Source organism: Mustela nivalis, assembly GCF_964662115.1.
Source record: "Mustela nivalis genome assembly, chromosome: 9".
Lineage (NCBI taxonomy): Eukaryota > Metazoa > Chordata > Mammalia > Carnivora > Mustelidae > Mustela > Mustela nivalis.
In genome coordinates this window covers 105,970,886-105,990,569 of record NC_139028.1, presented here as the reverse complement: position 1 = coordinate 105,990,569, position 19,684 = coordinate 105,970,886, and the positions used below count along the sequence as shown (strand labels likewise).

General features: G+C 36.5%; 1 protein-coding gene across 1 annotated transcript in view; it reads left to right on the top strand.

Annotated features, from left to right (window-relative positions):
• Positions 1-16,781, top strand: part of LOC309840373 (uncharacterized protein) — a gene marked incomplete at its 3' end in the record, with an annotated part of 31,920 nt that extends 15,139 nt beyond the window's left edge. Inside the window, exon 5 of the mRNA XM_082682426.1 lies at positions 15,799-16,781. Within this exon, the coding sequence (XP_082538552.1) occupies positions 15,799-16,781 (983 nt within the window). The remainder of the gene's footprint in view (positions 1-15,798) is intronic.
• Positions 16,782-19,684: the final 2,903 nt, after the last annotated feature.

The window sequence follows — 19,684 nt, the reverse complement described above, 5'->3', positions numbered from 1 at the left end:
CTTTGACAAGCCTATGATTGCTAGTAAGGACAGCATACATAGTTTTGAAGTAGAGACCAAGAACTTATTCTCATATATCTTCCCCTTTTTCTGATTTTTATATTACACAAGTCTTCTAGATAGTCCTATTTATTGAGTTCTGGCCACCCAGTACATGGGGAATGCAATATATGACTTGTTGTACAATTTGTTGAAGATTTATATTTTTTATCATGTCAAAATAGCTGGGTCAATATATACATCATGTCAAAATATACATCATTAACAGCATTATTTTATTAGAAAGGAAACATACACATTCCTGTCTAAATTCATTTCGGATGAGTGTTGTTCTATGTAAAAGATTGCCTCTTCCGAAGGGATCGCATATATTGTTTTCTCAACATAGTAACAACTTGTTGGACATAAGGTTACTGTGAAGAAAATACTTGTAAAAAAAGCCCAATTATTTCTAAGACTGTAGCAGTGATTATATTTTACAAAAACTATTTTTAAAAAGCTAATTTTATCAAAGAATTGTATGACATATGAAAAAGAGGGTAGAGGGGATATACAATATTTTAACACATTCACTTTAAGTCACAAAGTAGTTTGTGGCCTATTTTCTCTGGTGACTTCTAGAAGCTAAGCATGACATTTGGCAATTCATGGCAAGGCAACAGGGTCTTCAGTCCTGCAACATCTGGGAACTGAGCTCTGTCAATAATCTAATTGATCAAGAAAATGGAATCAATACTAGAGCTTCCAGAAAGAAATGCAGCCCTGTCCACAACTTGATTTTTGCTCACTGATAACCATGTTGGACCTATGACCCACAGTGCTGTAAGGTAATAAATGTGTCCTATTATAAGTCAATTTATTTGTGGTGATTTATGACAATAGCAATAGGAAATGAACCCACAGATTCACAGAAACTGTAGTGAGAGATGCTGTAGACTGGATCAGAACATACCGATCTAAATCTTCTATCCTATAACCAACTTAACTACAGACTTTGAGGATTTGCAATACTCCACTTCCCAGCCCCCCTTCCAGCTAAGTATGAGCAGAAGACTCACTGCTGGATGATGGGATGGAGTACATATCAGCAGGTTCTCTTTTGCTTCCATTGTCCTTTATTCCTGAAAGGTTGCAGAGGTCATATCTAAGAGTGGAAAATAAGGAAGATGAAAGAAATGTAGACTTCTGATATCATTTTAAAAGCCCTGGACTATTTATTTTCCCCATTCCCCAGAAATTCTGTTGTGTGAAGCATATAAATATTTCGTTGTGTATGGCTGCATGTAATTCTAAAGGAGAAAATATCTACATATTAATGTTTCACAATGTTTGGCAGGGGATAGTGCCTCTTTATTTTCAGCTGGTGTGGAAGTCCTTTAGTGGTAAGAAATGTTTCCCAGGAATGCAGGTTTGGGTATTTATATGCATGTGGTATGATTAAACACTTCAGGTGTTTATTTTATTTTTTATTTTTATTTTATTTTTTTTTTAAAGATTTTATTTATTTATTTGACAGAGAGAGATCACTAGTAGGCAGAGAGGCAGGCAGAGAGAGAGAGAGGAGGAAGCAGGCTCCCTGCTGAGCACAGAGCCCGATGCGGGGCTCGATTCCAGGACCCTGAGTTCACGACCTGAGCTGAAGGCAGTGGCTTAACCCACTGAGCCACCCAGGCACCCCCACTTCAGGTGTTTAAAGGATGATTTTCTTTACTTTGCACCTTCATCTGATGTATGAACAACTGAGGTGATAGACAGTTGTGAATACAAACATATTTTATTTTTTAAAATTTTAAAAATATTTTATTTATTTATTTATTTATTTGAGAGAGAGGGAGATAGTGAGAGCGAGAGTACAAGCAGGGGTAGTGGGAGAGGGAGAAGCAGTCTTCCCACGGAGCAGGGAGCCTGACATGGGGCTCGATCCCAGGACCCTGGGATTATGACCTGAGCTGAAAGCAGACACTGAACTGACTGAGCCACCCCGGTGGCCTCAAATACATTTTATTAGTACTTTGCAAGAATTTAATATACTCCAAGTAGCAATGGGTGAGTAAAAACAAAGGTCTAAGAATCATCTATTGAAATTTCAAAGAAAAGATTTTTATGTTACTTTTTTTTTTTTTTAAAGATTTTATTTATTTATTTGACAGACAGAGATCACAAGTAGGCAGAGAGGCAGGCAGAGAGAGAGAGGAGGAAGCAGGCTCCCTGCTGAGCAGAGAGCCCGATGCGGGGCTCGATCCCAGGACCCTGAGATCATGACCTGAGCCGAAGGCAGCGGCTTAACCCACTGAGCCACCCAGGCGCCCCTTTTATGTTTCTTTAGGTAATGTTTTTGTAATTATATCATGTGTCAGACATTTGATAATTTGCAAAGAGTTTCTTCACAAATTTCTTATATTTGAAAAGAAAAGATTGCACTTTCTCATCAGCTTTGTTGCTCCTCCTGTATGATTTTGTGTGATTTGTATGATTTTGGCATTGAAAAGCGTGGTTAAATCTGTGCATTTGAAGTTATTCTTGATAACTTGGCTTACAAAGAATATGAATTCTTCATCCTTATTTGAAATAGTAGCCCAAAGTAGGGAAAACTATTTTAAGAATTATGATTAACAGTACTTCTATCAGTACTGGCTCATGGTTATGTTTCAATCTAACTTTCCTTTGAACATTCATATGACCATGATGATGAATTCCTATAACTAACGTTTCATCATTAGGATAAAGTCTGCTAACTATTTAGAAATTATCTCACAGGGAAGTATAATTTACCCTCTTCTCTGAACAGGCTTCAGTCTGTTGTACTATTTGAAATACAGGGCCATGGTAACATTAGTGTGCAAATATTTTAGTGATATTTGTGACATAGAAACCACATTTATTCTGTTCCATCATTCACTATTGTCTGTGTCCCCTTCTACAGGCTTTGCTGACTCAGTACATAAGAATGTCTGTGACAAACACAAGTGACCTCTAGGGAGCAAGAAAGACGTCTTTCCAGTGTCTGAAATTATTTTTAAACATGCAGGCTGACCTTGGAAGAGTTTCTTAATGAAATAGCAAAGAAAGTTTGTTTGTTGAATGAGGATAAAATATATTATTTAGAGTGGATCAGGGAAATGGCATATGTAACATCTTAATGATGACTTTGTTAGTTGGTGCATTTTAAAATTTATTTTAAATTTACATACAACAAATTTTAAATTTACATAGGAAGTAAAATGTACTCCTTTCAGTTTAAGTTCTATGAGATTTGACAAATTCATGAAGTTGTATAACATAGCCATGATTAAGGCACAGCTCCAGCACTCTCCAAATTTCTCACCTGTTGTCTTTTTGCAGTTAGCAATTCCCACTGACTTTATCATTAGGCAGCCTTCCTCTGTCCCTATAGTTTTCTCTTTTCACTAATGTTTATAGCAGTTTTATCAACAATAGCCAAATGGTGGAGAAAGCCCAAATATCCATCAAGTAATGAACAGATAAGAAGAGGTTAGGTGACTCGTTTTATGTTGAGTGAAATAAGTTAAAGAAAGACAAATACCAGATTATTTCATATGTGGAATTTAAGAAATAAAACAGATGAACATAGGGGATGAAAGAAAGAAAGAGAGGGAAACAAACCTCTTAGACTCTTAACCATACAGAACAAACTCAGGGTTGATGGAGGGAGGTGGATGGGGGATGGGCTAAACAGGTGATGGGGGTTAAGAAGGGCACTTGTGATGAGTATTGTATGTTATCTATAAGTGATGAATCACTAAATTCTACTCCTGCAATAAATATTACATTATATGTTAAGTAACTAGAATTTAAATAAAACTTGAAATAAACAAAACCAAGAATGTCATATAAATAGAATCAGACAGTAAAGGCTTTCAGTCTGGCTTCTTTCACTTCTATACATTAGTGTAGTTTCTTCATTTTTATTGCTGAGTTGTGTCCCAGTGTATGAGGTTCTGGAGTTGGTTTATCCTTTCCGTAGATGAAGGACATTCATGCTGTTTCCAGTTTGGGGCTGTTTTCAGCAAAGCTACCCTGAATATTTTGTCTGTAGTTTTATGTTTTTTTTTTTTTTTAATATTTTATTTATTTGACAGAGATCACAAGTACCAGAAAGGCAGACAGAGAGAGAGGAGGAAGCAGGCTCCCTGCTGTGCAGAGAGCCCAATGCAGGGCTCCATCCCAGGACCCAGGGAACATGACCTGAGCCGAAGGCAGAGGCTTTAACCCACTTAGCCACCCAGGTGCCCCTTGTCTATAGTTTTTTGTGTGTAAACACACATTTTCATTTCTTTATGATTAAATAGTCAGGAGTGGGACTTTTGGGTAAATGTATATGGTAAGTAAATGTATAATTAACTTTACAATAAACTTCCAGTCATTTTCCAGAATGAATGTTAATTTTGCATTCTTATCATAAATGCATGAGTACTCTCGCTGTTCTAAATCCTTGCCATCAGCAGGCATTATCATGAATTGTTGTTTTTGTTGTTATCGTGGATTTTTTAAATCATTCAAATAGACATTCAGTGAAAGCTCATTTTCTGTTTTGTTTTCTTTTCCTTCCCTAATGAAAACTGATGTTAGCATTTTTTCATGGCCTTTTCATGGCTTTATTTGCAATCTCTATATCTTCTTTGATGAGATGTCTGTTCAAGTTGTTTGCCAATTTTTAAATTAGGTTGTTTCCTTATTATTGAATTTTGAGAGTTTATGCACATTCTAAATACAAGTACTTTGTTAAACAGGTGTGCAAATCTATACCCAGACTATGCTTTGTCTTTTTATCTTTTCATGGTGTCTTTTACTTAGTAAAATATTTAATTTAATGAAATTTAATTTCTTTTTTTTTCTTCCTACATGCTTTTGGGCTTGTATTTCTGTACTTTCTGTTTAACCCAACGTCACAGAGTTTCTCCTATGTTTATTCTAAAGTATTCACAGTTTTGGTTTTGTGTCTACATCTATGATCTATTTTATTGATATTTACAAAGAAACCAAGTGTTTTATTTCATTAATTTTCTCTATTTTTCTCTTTTCAATGTTTTTGATTTTTGCTCTAGTCAATTATTTCCTTTGGTCTGTTTGCCTTGTATTTATTTTTCTCTTGTTTATCTAATTTCTCAATGTGGAAGCTTGGGTTATTGAGATCTCTTTTTGTTTTCTTTTCAAATGTAAGACTTATTTGATTACTTTGCTGTAATAGATAAATTTGTACTTCTCTCACTTTAAAAGAACCATATGACAGAATTTATATGGAGACTCTCTGGTATCATCAGGGAGTGGGAATGCAGGAATAAGAAAGGACAGATGTCTTCATCCCCTACCAATATTTTAAATTGAGAAAACTGTAGAATCACATGCATTTATAAGAAATAATACAAAGAGTTCTCTTTTAAAATTTTCCCTTTTTCTTAATAATAACATTTTGCCAAGTCGTTTAACTTGGTGTCACAACCAAGATACTGACATTAATACAATCACTCGTCTTATTCTAAGTTCTCCAGTTTTCGTACTCAATGGTGTCTGTGTGCACACACACATGCAAGCATACACAAGTGTTCCAAATTTCCCTCTTATATCATTTCCTTCATTCTGAAGAACTGCCTTAGTATATCTTGTAGAGAAGGTGCACTGGTGATAAATACTAATAGTATTCCTTCATCTAAGAACAGTGGTGATATCTACAGCATGGAAATCATCAAATGCTACAAATCAGCCTTCCATTTACTTCTCTGTCTTCCTTTCTATGTATGTCTCTATGTCTATCTACCTATCATCTATCTATCTAACATCTATTTATCTATCATCACATATCTATCATCTGTGTGTCATTATTTATCCTATTGGTTCTGCTCTGATGGATACCCCTGACTTAGATACCTTCGAAAGTCTCCATCTCCACATACCATCACGTTGGTGAGGACATCAACATATACATTTTTAGGGGGACACCATTTTTGTCACAGCACCCACAAATCTAAAATAGTTAAAATGGCTCAATGTAAAATAAAACAAGGTCCTCAAGGATTTAAACCCATTATACAAGACTTATTTAGAGAAGGGGTGATTATCCCAACTACTTCTCCATCTTGAAGCCCAATTTGGCCTGTTCTTGAAGCTGGAAATAATAGATGTCATGATATTTCCACAACTTTAATCCCATGATCCCACTCATTAAGGCCCCCACATGAAATATTATTGAAGTTACTGACTCCATCTATCAACAACTGTTAAATATTTTGTGGTATAGATTTGGCCAATACATTCCATTTGGTGTCTATTCCAAGTCTCTCAGAGGCAGTGTGCCTTCAACTCTAAAGAGATATAATTCACCTTTACTCAACCATCCATGGAGTATCTCAATAGATCTGTCATCCCATTCAATTTTTTTCCAGAAAGATTTTATCTGTGTTCAGCTTTCTCTGCAAACATAGGTATGATATTGTGTATGAAGTATCCTCCTCCAATGAGATTCATTTGACAGATTCATTTTGGACATACAGACATTTATGAGGGAGTTCATAGAAAGAGGGTGGACTGTTATCCCTTACACAGTAAAAGACCCCACCCCCAAAGACTATTTGGTAAGCCAGAGGCTATTCTATCCTTACCATTATAAAGACAAAGCTATTGATCATCTAGCCACCACAATATTAAAGCAAAACCAACCTCTTACAGACTTCTGGGGATTCTGGAAGAAATATATCTTAGATTTTACCTGAACCAATTTATGCTTTCACTCTCAAAGTTGCCCATTGTTAATAGGGCTTTTTAAAAAGAGTTTCTAGGATCTGCCCCAATTATGATACAACTGGCTGTCCCATGAGGGCCTCCCAAAGCATCCTTCATTTTTATCTACCTCCTCATTCATCCTAGAATCTCTGGATCACCAATAAGTGGCCAGAAGTTTCCCAAGGACTTCTGGTATGAGAAACTGCCCTCCTCAGCTCCATGCTACCCACCATTACAGTGGTCATTGTGAGTGTATACGGGGCTCTCCCAAAAATAGGGGCTCTCACAGGCCCTAATATCATGACCCTTTATGAGCTGCCTCCTGCGCCTTGTGTCATGGAAACAGTATCCCACAAGATTAGGGCATTATTGAGGTCTTCTTGCTACAGGAGGAAGCTAAACTTGGGTTACAGGTATATCCCAGTTTCTGTAGTGTGTGGTTTCCCCTGCCCTCAGACCCTTGCCAGAGACCATGGTGCTGAGTGAGCTACTTCTCTCCTGGACCCTTTGGATAATCATGGAGTAAGTTGGAATCAAGTGAAGATACAGGAAAGGGAGTTTTTACACTTCATGGACAACATTCCTACTATTGCATATGATGGAACTCTCCAGAACAGTTGCTTGATGTCCCTTATCAGGACATCCCAGATCACAGATGGGAACCCAGGATGGGCACAACTGCTCAGACTTCAAGCAGTCATCTTGGTACTCTGGCCAATAATCAGCTCCATATTTACCTCTTTACAGACTCTTGGACCATCGCCAAGAGTTTGACTGGTTAGCATCATGGCAGCAAAAATAATTCCTTACATAAAGTCACAGCCTCTGGCACACAGCCAGCAAGGACTTGAGGCCCTTATTCTTACAATGCAAAGAAATTAACCTTGCCAACAACTTGAATGATCATGAACATAAAACCTTCTTGAGACAAGCATTCAGAAGATGTCCCAGCTCCAGCTAAGGCTTTGGTCACAGTCTTCTGGAGGACCCCAGCTAAACCCTGTTCAGACTCCTGTCCCACAGAGACTATGAGATGATAAATAGGTACTGATTTAACCTTCTATGTTTTTGGTAATTCATTATGCAGCCATAGATACTTAATATAAATGTCCTTTATCAGCTTGAGAAAGGCCCCTTTTTCTAATTCATAATTAATTTCTAATTAATGGAATTAATTAATTCTAATTAACTAATTCCAAGTAAAATACTTTACTTGGAATGTGTATTGAATGTGTGATATTGTTGGGTTTTCTTTCTGCATTCACTGAGTTAATCTTATGGTTTTTCTCCTTTAATTTGTTCATTTGGTTAAATAAATTGATTTTTTTAATGCTTACTGACACTGAATTTCTGAAAAAAATCCTTCTTGGTCATGTTATAATATCTGCTTTAATTAACATTGGATTTGATTTACTAATATTTTATTAAGGATTTTTTTGTATCTATTTCCATAATGTTCTCATTTATAAAGAAATTCTCCTCAGGATTTGTTTTTAAGGTTCTTTTGGTTTCATACAAAAAGTATAGCAGTATCCTATATTTGTCTATTCTTGGAACAATTTTGCATAATTTGAAACTCTTTCTTGCTAAAATATTTAGAATTTACCAGATAAGCCCTTTGGCCTGGTATCATTTTTGTAAGAAATTTTGAGTGTCACTTTTTTTCTGAATACAGAATAATAATTTGACTTCTTAAACTCCATCTTTCTAACATTTGTCATTCTAATGTCTTTGAAATCCTTTATTTCTGATGAGAAATCAACACCCATTTTTATGTTCCTTTCATGTGATGGTTGCTTGGGCTACTTTGCTTATTTTATAGTTATTTTTGCTGTTGTTTTGCTTCATTTTCTTTTATTTAACTATTCTATGCCTAGATGTAATTTTACCTCACATTCTTTGTATGTTCATTGAGATTCTAGATCTGAGTGTCGGTGTAATTTTTCTGGTTGTTATACAATTATTATTATTATTTATTTTTTTAAGGATCACATTTTCCTGCCTCTACATAGGTCTCATGATTTTTAAAATTTCTTTTACATGGGATATTTTAGATGAAAAACTAGAGACTTAAGTAGATAACATTTGCCCTTAGAATCAAGAACAATTCCTCTGGGTAGCTGCTAGAATAAGGGGCTGAGTCAATCAATTCTATAGTTGAGCTTTGTCTGGAATTTAATGCAGTTTTAATTAGACTCATTTCCCCATTGGCTTTAAATACTTCTCTTATTTATACATAGTGAAGGGATGAGGATTTTTCTTTCTTTAGTGCTCAATTTGGTAAAAATAGAGTTTCTTGTCTATTATTTGATGCTTTTGTGTAGATTTAAAATTGCTTTATTCATTATTTTATTTCTTTTCAGTAAGATAGCTGGTCTACATATGTTAGATTGCAGTAGTCCCAAAAGAAGAGACTCTTTTCTTATACTTGTTCATTCATGTAAACTAGTTTTTCTCCTTGCTTTGACAGTTTCTGTAGGACTGATTTATGGTTAAATTATCACTAATTTTTGCTAATTTAATACTTGTTTTAGAACAGGAGTTCGGTTTTAATTCAATTGTATTTTAGTTAATCTGCCATAAATTAATTCATCCTACTGTGGTATTGATCCCAAGGGTGGGAAAGTATAGAATCAGGATTTCCTGTTTAAGGTACTTTATTGGAGCTGAAAATCAGAATATTATATGCAGAGAGAAGAGATTTATCTTACCCAAGTAACAGAAGTGTTTGTTGAAAGAAAATAATGAAATCTGAAAAACATTCCTACAGGATGAGAAATGAAACACTGTCCATCTGAATGAAATAAGAATTACACCAAAGATCTCTAAGAAAACTGGAAGATTAGGGGTGTCTTTAGGACGCAGACTTACTGCTTAGGTGATTACATGGTTGTCTCTGGCTCCATCCAGTGTGTAGAAGATGTAACAACTCTGTAGACTCTGGGACAAACAGAAAACACTCTACTCATTCTTTCCCAAGCAGTCCCAATACGAAAGAACGCTTGCTGGGAAAGTCTGATTACTTTCAGAACTGGTTCAAGGTGGGCATTCTAGGTATTTGTGTGACAAAGAATTTATTTTTCTGATGACTTTCTATACCACATTAGTTTCAGGTTCCAAGCAAAAGATCCTAATACAAGCCCTCTGACTCATCAGTTTTCATTCATTCCCCTGCTTCCTAATATTCACCATTCATTAAATTAAATTAGTTCAATAAGTTGCTCATTATAGATATATTTTTCAATTAATTTAATTATTTGCTATAGGTTCTAATTCCTCAGTGAATTTCTCTGCTTTTTGGTCATTTTTCCAATTTAATTATTTTATACCTACTTTTACAATTATTTTAAGGTCCTTACTTGCCAGCTCCAAAGTGTGGTTCAATCTTCATTTTCTTTTAGCCTTTTTCTCCTTCTTTATTGCTCAGAGGTCTCTCCGGCCCTCTGTGTAGTAATATGTTTGCTTATTTCATGCCATATAGTGACTACAAAGAAAAAATGGTCCAGATGATTTCACCTACCAAAAATGATTCAATCATTCCTCCAAAGAAGTTAAGTCTGATAATCTCAATTCAACCAGAAACTGATCTGAGTTGAATCTTCCTTAACAGTTTTGGCAAGATGGAGTGTACTACAGTTCACTCCTATTTCTAACGCATGGCATTCTAGGTTTTCACTTAAGAACGTGGGCTCTTTTAGTCTCTTAGCAAGAAGAGATCGAAAGAACTTCCTGTTTCAGAGGTTTCTGGTTTATATCTATAATCTCCCACCCTGACCAACTTTAGACTTTGGCAAATGCCATGAAAGGAAGATCACTATGTGTTTGAGGCCACACAAATTTCCAGTTTTTTACTGTTCCTGTGTGTGCAATTACCAAAAGTTTGGCAAGTTTTTTGTTTGTTCGTTTGTTTTGAGTCTGACTAAAGCCCTGTTCCAGGGATCATATCTGTATTCTCAGATTAGATTCCCAGGGAAATGTGGTTTCTGATTATGAGGTCAAATGAGAAATCGCTTTAGGGTTTTATACTTTTGTGTATGTGTGTGTGTGTGTGTGTGTGTGTGTGTGTGTGTGCATGTTTTTTCTCAGAACCTAAATTCATAGCAGGTCTTTGTATTCTAAGCACTAAGAAATTGGGAGACATTACACTTTGTTTTTCTGAAATTTTTAGTGCTTTTTGTCTATTATATGCTGAAGCTTTGAATTTAGAAAATGTCTCGAATAGAAAATCTACCATTTGTTCGAGGTTCCTTACATCTTAAGTTTTGGTATTCCAGCACTATGTAACTGCTAAAAGTTCTAGGAAAGCTGATATTCTCAGTCTCTTGCCCATATTTATACTTGATAAATTCCTACAGGGACAGTTATAAATTTTCAGCTCACCTCTAAATAGGTATAACCTTTCTTAAAGGTTCTCTAGTCCATAATGAGTTCCTAAATATGAGGCAAAAGGTGATTTCCTCATATATCACCAAAGTAAACAGTTGATAAGACTACGCGGAGTTTACAGCTTGCCTTAATAACAGAGAACACCATCTCACAGAGATTTCAGTTTATGAAGGGAAGGGGAAGCCAGAGAATTAATTGAGACACGGAGTTTGAAGCTAGACTTTGATAGGACTAGCTAGAGATCAAGAGATATTATTTCAGATTGGTGGAAACAAAGAAAGGATTTTGTGGCAAGGGATCCAAAGAATTTGAGGAGTAAACTGTTGATGTTTTCCATTGAAGAGTCTATGAGTTGTTGAGGAAATTTTTGTAAAGAGCAATAAAAACATGTGCAAAACTCTTGGATAAATTTAGTCATGCTAAAAAAAACAGAGGGATAGCTAAGTCATCTTAGGGTAAATGTTAAGGTATTGCTTTAATTCTTCTTTTCCAGGTTAAGTATGAGGATAGTGTCTAGTCTGTATGTTACTTTTAATATACCCTTTATTCCCCCATCAAGAAATTATCAATGGAAGCAAAAAACAACCATGAGGGATCACATCCTACCTCAAATGGAAGGTTGTTTTTTTGTTTTTAATTTTTAATGGAAATTACAGAGATTATTGAGTTATGCAAATGCTGTATCTCTCTCTTCTCTCAGTAATTCCTACATGGAAGATGTCTGATCAGCTGCTTACTAAGTCCTGTGTCATTTTCTGGTATCAGATAATATAAAATCAGATGTAGCAAAGTAATATCACCTGCAGTGCCTTTATTTGTAAATTAATATCTAAAACTAATAGCCAATATCATACTTGCTATCTACCAGCTGTTCTGATGTTACAAAGTTAAATTTCAACTGCATTTATTTGCCTAACAACTATGTTTTTCTGGAACCCTTGAATAGTGAGTACAATTAGCTCATTAGTACAAGACAAGTTCTCTCCATCTCACTTTGGCTTCCAGCTCTCTTGAATACTATGGCAGGGACATTTAGAATCATCATAAAGAGTGGTGCAAAATCCTGGGAATTATGCAGAGATTCCAAATGTTTTGCTGCAGAGGAATGTTACTGCTACATTTTACATCAATCTTAAAGGCTTGGACCTCTCTGCCTGTGGGTTCAAATGGATAACTCAGTTGGTGTTAGGTGATCAACCTCTTCTTTAAGAATAGGAAGAGGGAAAGAGAATGGGTATTTTTTTATCTTTTAATGGATGACATTCTAAATAATTGCATCTTAAAATGTAAAATTATACAGAGAATTAGTTTCACTAAAATTATTAAATTTTTAAAACATTTTTAAAATGTTTTCATGCCATCATTATCACGGTAAATTTTCTTAAAATTTTTTAAAAATTTTTTTACAGTGATTTTTTTTCAAGATTTTATTTATTTATTTGACAGACATAGCGAGAAGGAGAGAACAAGCAGGGGGATGGCAGGCAGAGGGAGAGGGAGAAGCAGGGCTTCTGTGGGGATAAATCCCAGGACTTAACTGACTGAGCCACCCAGGTGCCCCTATAGTAGTTTTTTTGTTTGTTTGCTTGTTTTGGTTTGGTTTTATTGTTAAATTCTCAGTATAGCCATGTTCTGCTAAAATGACTTTATTTTTGCTTAAATTGTTAACTTTTAGTTCATCAACCCTGTCAGTAAACAAATAATTTCAATATGGTTTGCATATAAATGGAAGGATCACCCCTCAAATAAAGAAGGAATCTAAATTCAGATCTGAGTTCACCATAACGGGGAATTTTTCAAGGGTTAGAACATCCACAGTGAATTGAATCTGTGAAACTCTCATCCTTCAGAACGCTTAAACTGAAGTGGCTGGGCCATTTTTTCAGTCCTGAAATAGATATTTACACTGGATATTAGTTTTAACAGGGCTGTCTCTAAGATTCTGCAAATATGAGTCATTAATAAACTCATTTTATGCTGTGAAAAAAATAGAGCTTATTATGTCATTAGTGGAGTTTCACTAATTACAACTAGCTCTTAAATATCATTGTTGTAGTAAAACTGACAGATACTGCATATGTAAGACTAATTAGTTGATGAGAGCTTGTACTCACTAACTAGGATGGTTCTGCCATCATTTTGATGCTTTCTGGCAAAAGATATTCATCAGTATGTCCTTACATCTTCTCAGAAAGCACCTGCTGGAATCAGGTTCTATAGAAACCTCTACTGTGCTCAGCTTTTAAGGACATGGGGAAAAAATACCAATTTTCCATACTGTTAATAATAAGTAACAATTCTTGAGCAATTTCCACAGAATTTTTGAAAAAATATTAAATGATGATAGATTCTCAAATATTTGAAATATTTCCATAGAACCTCCACTATAAAGAGGGTCCTTTGTGATTCCAGGTGTCATTACAAAGAACCCCAATATTACTAAGAATGAAAATTGCCTATTCAAATTAATACTACCAGGATTTCTGTTATAATTACCAACTTTTTAATAAAAATAATTCACAATAACAATACATGTTAATTACTCTCTAGGTGCCCCTTGGAAATGAACATGTTGACAATCCTTCATTTATTAGGTCCCCAATGACATGAGAAAGCATGTAAAAGTACTTGGTTCTGCTGATAAATTGATTCATACAGGTAATTGGAAAACAGCTCCTTCCTTGGTAAGTGGCTTCTGTGGTTACTAGATTTGCCTTTGTAACTGTACAAAAACAGGCTTTTGCGAATTTGAGAGCAAGAACAATTGTGTTTAAATGGTTCAGAAATCATATTCAGTAGTTAGTAATGACACAGGGTCTTTCTTTCTTTCTTTCTTTCTTTCTTTCTTTCTTTCTTTCTTTCTTTTTTTTTAAGATTTTATTTATTTATCAGAGCGAGAGGGGGAGAGAGCGAGCACAGGCAGACAGAATGGCAGGCAGAGGCAGAGGGAGAAGCAGGCTCCCCTCCAAGCAAGGAGCCCGATGTGGGACTCGATCCCAGGATGCTGGGATCATGACCTGAGCCAGAGGCAGCTGCTTAACCAACTGAGCCACCCAGGCGTCCCAGGGTCATTCTTTCTTATGTAACTTCTACAAGGGTCTACAATACTTTTGATTTAAATAAGCTTTTTTTTTGTTACAGATAAGAGAACTGAAGCTTGGCCAGCTACCTGATTGTTTGGAATTTATTTTCTATAAGATTGTTTTGTTATAGACTTGGGAAGAATTTAGTAAATTATAGTTTTTATAATTTTCTTTAAATTTTAGTTAACATACAATGCAATATTGGTTTCAGGGATAGAATTCAGTGATTCATCACTTACATACAACACCCAATGCTCATAATAAGAAGTGTCCTCCTTAATACTCATCCCTATTTAACCCATGCCTCTGCCCCCCTGCCTCCCCTTCCTGGCAATATTACCATAGCTCATGAATACTTTGCTTGTTTTATGTATTTCCAAGTACATCTTTTAAGGTTAAGTGGAAAATTTTTGTACTTCAAACTCAAGTTCCATTGTTCTCTACTCCTGGAAAAAATTCTGAGATCCCCAAAGAAAACATTGACAGAATTTTTAGATTCAATGCCCTGACTTATACTAGCATAAAAATAAATGGGAGCTAACTATTTTTGTTTGCACAGAACATATAATCATTGAGGAGGCCATATACAGTAACATTTTTTTAATTAGAAGCCAACTTATTACTAATTTTTTGTTCACTTTATTCAGTCTGTCAACTAATAATCACCAGGCACTCCCTAGAAGCCAAGAATTCTAATAAAATGCCAAAGATAGAGAAATTATGAATATAATCATTTTGGTTTAGTATCTTTATTTTCAAAGATTTTATTTATTCATTTGAGAGACAGAGAGACAGAGAGAGCACAAGCAGAGAGACAGACAGAGAGAGCACAAGAGGGAGAGGGAAAAACAGTCTACCAACAGAGCAGAGAATCTGATATGGGGCTTTATCCTGGGGCTCTATCTATCATGATCCTGGAGATCATGACCTGAGCCAGAAGCAGATGCTTAACCATCTGAGCCACCCAGCCATCCCATTTTGGTTTATTATCTTGATAGGATTTGTGGAGTCATCCTAAACCCTTTCCTGTCAAAATTATACTCACAGCTGATTTTAATGGCATTTGTTTTCACTTCATTGATATCACTTTTACTTCATATTACAAAGAATGACCAAGATTTCTCTGCCAAGAATACAGCATCCTTCCATCTATTAAGTTGTGGAAAGAGCAAACTGCTCTCCAGTTATTATTCTAAGGCAGACTCTAAAGTCAATTTGTGTTTAGCAATAAGTGCATTTTTCTTCTCTTCATATCATCATCAGTCTATCCATTAATCCATCATTACTTCTTTAATCCCCTGAACCAGCTGTTGTGCTGTGTCTGGATATGAGAAAGTAAGCAAAATCGGATCCCTACATGCAGAAGTCAACTATCCAATGGAAGACAGAGTCATTCATCAAACAAATAAGATAAAACTAGTGACCATGGAATCTAATAGTTACTAAATTCTGAAGTACATCCCTCAGGGTTTATATTTGAAGGGGAGTTTGGGGTTGGAGTCTTTACATGCTTGCTTGTTTGTTTGCGGTAGTAATAAAATAACCACGCAATTGTATCTGTTTTTCTCTTTTCCTCCACGTACCATTTTAGGATGTTGGAGTTCTCATAGAGAGAAAACCACACGGAAAATGGAATGGATGGATGGAAACAACACATTGGTGACTGAGTTTATCCTCTTAGGATTCCTGACATGCCCTGAACTGCAGATTGTCCTGTTCCTCGTGTTTCTGACCTTGTACGGTATGATCTTAACAGGGAACATTGGACTGATGATGTTAATCAGGACCGATCCTCACCTTCAAATCCCTATGTATTTCTTCCTCAGCAACCTCTCCTTTGCAGATCTCTGTTACTCCTCAGTCATTGTTCCCAAAATGCTGTTCAATTTCCTCTCCGAGAACAAATCCATCTCCTATTATGGCTGTGCCCTGCAGTTTTATTTTTTCTGTGCTTTTGCCGATACAGAATCCTTTATCTTGGCTGCCATGGCATACGATCGCTATGTCGCCATCTGTAACCCTTTACTGTATACAGCTGTGATGTCTCGGGGCATCTGTGTACGGTTGATTGCCTTGTCCTACATTGGAGGTAACATGAGTTCCCTGGTTCACACATCCTTTGCCTTTATTCTGAAGTACTGTGATAAAAATGTCATTAATCATTTTTTCTGTGACCTCCCTCCCCTGCTTAAGCTATCTTGCACAGACACCTCAGTTAATGAATGGCTTCTCTCCACTTATGGCAGCTCAGTGGAAATTATCTGCTTCATCGTCATCATCGTCTCCTACTTTTTCATCCTCCGCTCAGTCTTGAGGATTCGCTCTTCCAGCGGGAGGAAGAAAACCTTTTCCACATGTGCCTCTCACTTGACTTCTGTGGCCATCTACCAGGGGACTCTTCTCTTCATTTACTCACGGCCCAGCTATCTGTATTCTCCCAACACTGATAAAATTATCTCCGTGTTCTACACCATTATCATCCCAGTGCTGAACCCGTTGATTTATAGTTTGAGAAATAAGGATGTAAAAGATGCTGCTAAGAGAGCTATGGGGCTAAAGGTAGATTCTTCATGAACCTTAATGTTCTGAGATTCATCTAACTCCCCAGTTGCAAACTCTAATTGGAAACGTGCAACATGCCTCCCAGCAGACCCACGAGGGACGTTATCAAACACTTGGTTTTCATACAGCCAAATTCAAGTCATAACCCCGTGACATAAGAAAACATTTAAAAGTTTCAAAATTGCTGCTAAATAATAGATTACCATTCAATAATTACTCCCTTGGAGTTAATGCTAAAAGGTGTTTTATCAGGTCATCTTAGGGATATAGTAAATACCTCAGAAAAGTGTGTGTGTGTTCATTTGTAGTATATCTCAGTTACATAGAGGATTGACAGATGAGGGAGAAGGCCAGATTCTCTTGGTTTGTGTGCCAGCTCTATTGCTGGCTGGTGAGTGGCATTTTGAACAAGTTACTTCATGTTTCTATGTCTCAGTCAACTTATCTGTGAAATGGGGATATAATATACATGCCATCGACTGTTGGGTGATTAACTGAGCACATGCTGTGAATCATATTTGTACCGCTTTAAGCCCTTGGTAGATGTTGATTATATATATTTGTATAATAGTTCACATTAATTAAAATGTATGTTGTACAATGAGATGCTGAGAAGCAGGGGTATCATGGAAGCAATGATACAAAATAAAATCCATTTTGTTAAGTTTAGTTCAATAATATGATGCTAACCTTTTGGGGGCACCTGGGTGGCTCAGTGGGTTAAAGCCTCTGCCTTCGGCTCAGGTCATGATCCCAGGATCCTGGGATTGAGCCCAGCATCAGTCTCTCTGCTCAGCAGGGAGCAGGGAGCCTGCTTCCTCCTCTCTCTCTGCCTGCCTCTCTACCTACTTGTGATCTTTCTTTGTCAAATAAATTTAAAAAATCTTAAAAAAAAAATAATATGATGCTAACCTTCTATATACAGTCTATACCAAAGTAATTTGGAAACTTTTCCTAAATAGCACCTTGAAGAATATAGGTTAATTGCAAGGCAAACTATTTGATTTGTCTTCCTGTCTATCTTTTATATACCAAAGTATTATTAGAGGGATGGGACATCTTTCTCTGTCCTCTCAAAAATAGAATCAGCTCCCCAATATATCACCTGTATCATCATGCAGAGATGAACCCACATGTGCTGGTGGGACATCTGAAGACTGATATCAGAGGCATGTATCTGCAAAATGTATTTCAGCACTGGTATTTTATACTGAACATTACTTTTTGTTATATCGTTTTTTTCCTTCTATGATAGTAAATATTTACATGCTTTGACTTGGAAATATCAAGGTTTAAAAAGTATATTTAAATCCATGTGCTCTTTGTTGCAAAAATCCCCACAAGATACAGCCTAAATCATTGTCAGTTTTAAATTCTCCTAAGAATCCTGGCTTTGGATTTCTGATCAACAATGCTTCTCCTAAGCATTTCTGTTGTTTCATTGCCTGAGAGAAGAGCACAGGCTCTCACAGTTACATACCCACCAACATACTCTAACATTAAATTTACGTTTACCTAGCCAAGATATACTTGGCCAAGATTATAGAGAATCACACAGACACATACAGATGAGTATCTATCAACAGCTTTCATGTTTGCTAAGCTGTTAACATAGGGAAGCGTCTATTAAAGTGAGTGTTTACAGTACAATATTACATAACCAGCTGCCTATGAAAATCTTAGTTTGCAACACCACTGCCTTTTCATGCTCAATAATTATATCACTAAATATTATACCACCTACAAGAAAATATAGCTGTTTCCAAGAGAAGGAATAACTAAAAATATAGGGTATCAGTGTTTTCTCAAGGTTTGAAGGGCTGCTGTTATTTGCTGAGATTTCTAGATGGCCCACACTGCTTTCCCCACTGGGAAGCATCCTATATTTCATCCTGGAGGGTTCCAGGAACCTGCTAACTTCTTAAGACTTCCTGGTAGCCAGCAAGGCCTGAATTAGTACTTCAGGCCCAACACAGTCAGAACTTTCTGAGGTCACCCACTTAGGTGGGACTACCTCTGTGGTTTTGCTCAAGTTTGTGTTGTCCCTGTGTTCCTGAAGCTACTTACTCATCATTTACATAATAAAAGCAGAACCAGGGGAGCCTGGATGGCTCAGTGGGTTAAAGCCTCTGCCTTCAGTTTAGGTCATGATCCCAAGACTCTGGGATCAAGCCCCGCATCGGGTCTTGTGGGAGTCCCAGAGTCCCAATGAATACTTCATTTGGGACCCTACTTATTAACCTGATTCTAATGCCTGAAATTCCATAGAAGGAACTTTGTTTCATAGGCATAGGATATTGTTAGAATGGAAATGTCTTGGGGTGCCTGGGTGGCTCAGTGGGTTAAGCCTCTGCCATCGGCTCAGATAATGATCTCAGGGTCCTGGGATCAAGCCCCACATAGGACTCTGCTCAGCAGAGAGCCTGCTTCCCCCTCTCTCTCTGCCTGCCTCTCTGCCTTCTTGTGATCTCTGTCTGTCAAATAAATAAGATCTTTAAAAAAAAAATAAAATAAAATAAAAGCAGAACCACTATAAACATGATGGAAATAGGAGCTTTATTCTTGAACCTCTTGCAAATTTCTCATTTACTCATTGCAACCTGAAACTACACTAGAAAGGTCTGGGAAATGCAGCCTCCAGCCATAGCCACATTGGCATCAGGATCCCAAATAATCCATCCTTTTCCACATGCTCTTCAGAGACATGTCTTATAATCACAATCAACTTCTAAATAAGACAACAGCAAAAATATGCTTATTTTTAACATGCATGCATCCATACGTCTGAAAGAAAAAGAGGCTACACAAAGTTTTGCATGCCATTTTACCCTTATGGGGTGGTCCAGGGTTCTTCTAACTAAGTCACGTGCCTTTTAAATTCTATAACTTACAAAAAGTTTGCATTCCAGGAACAC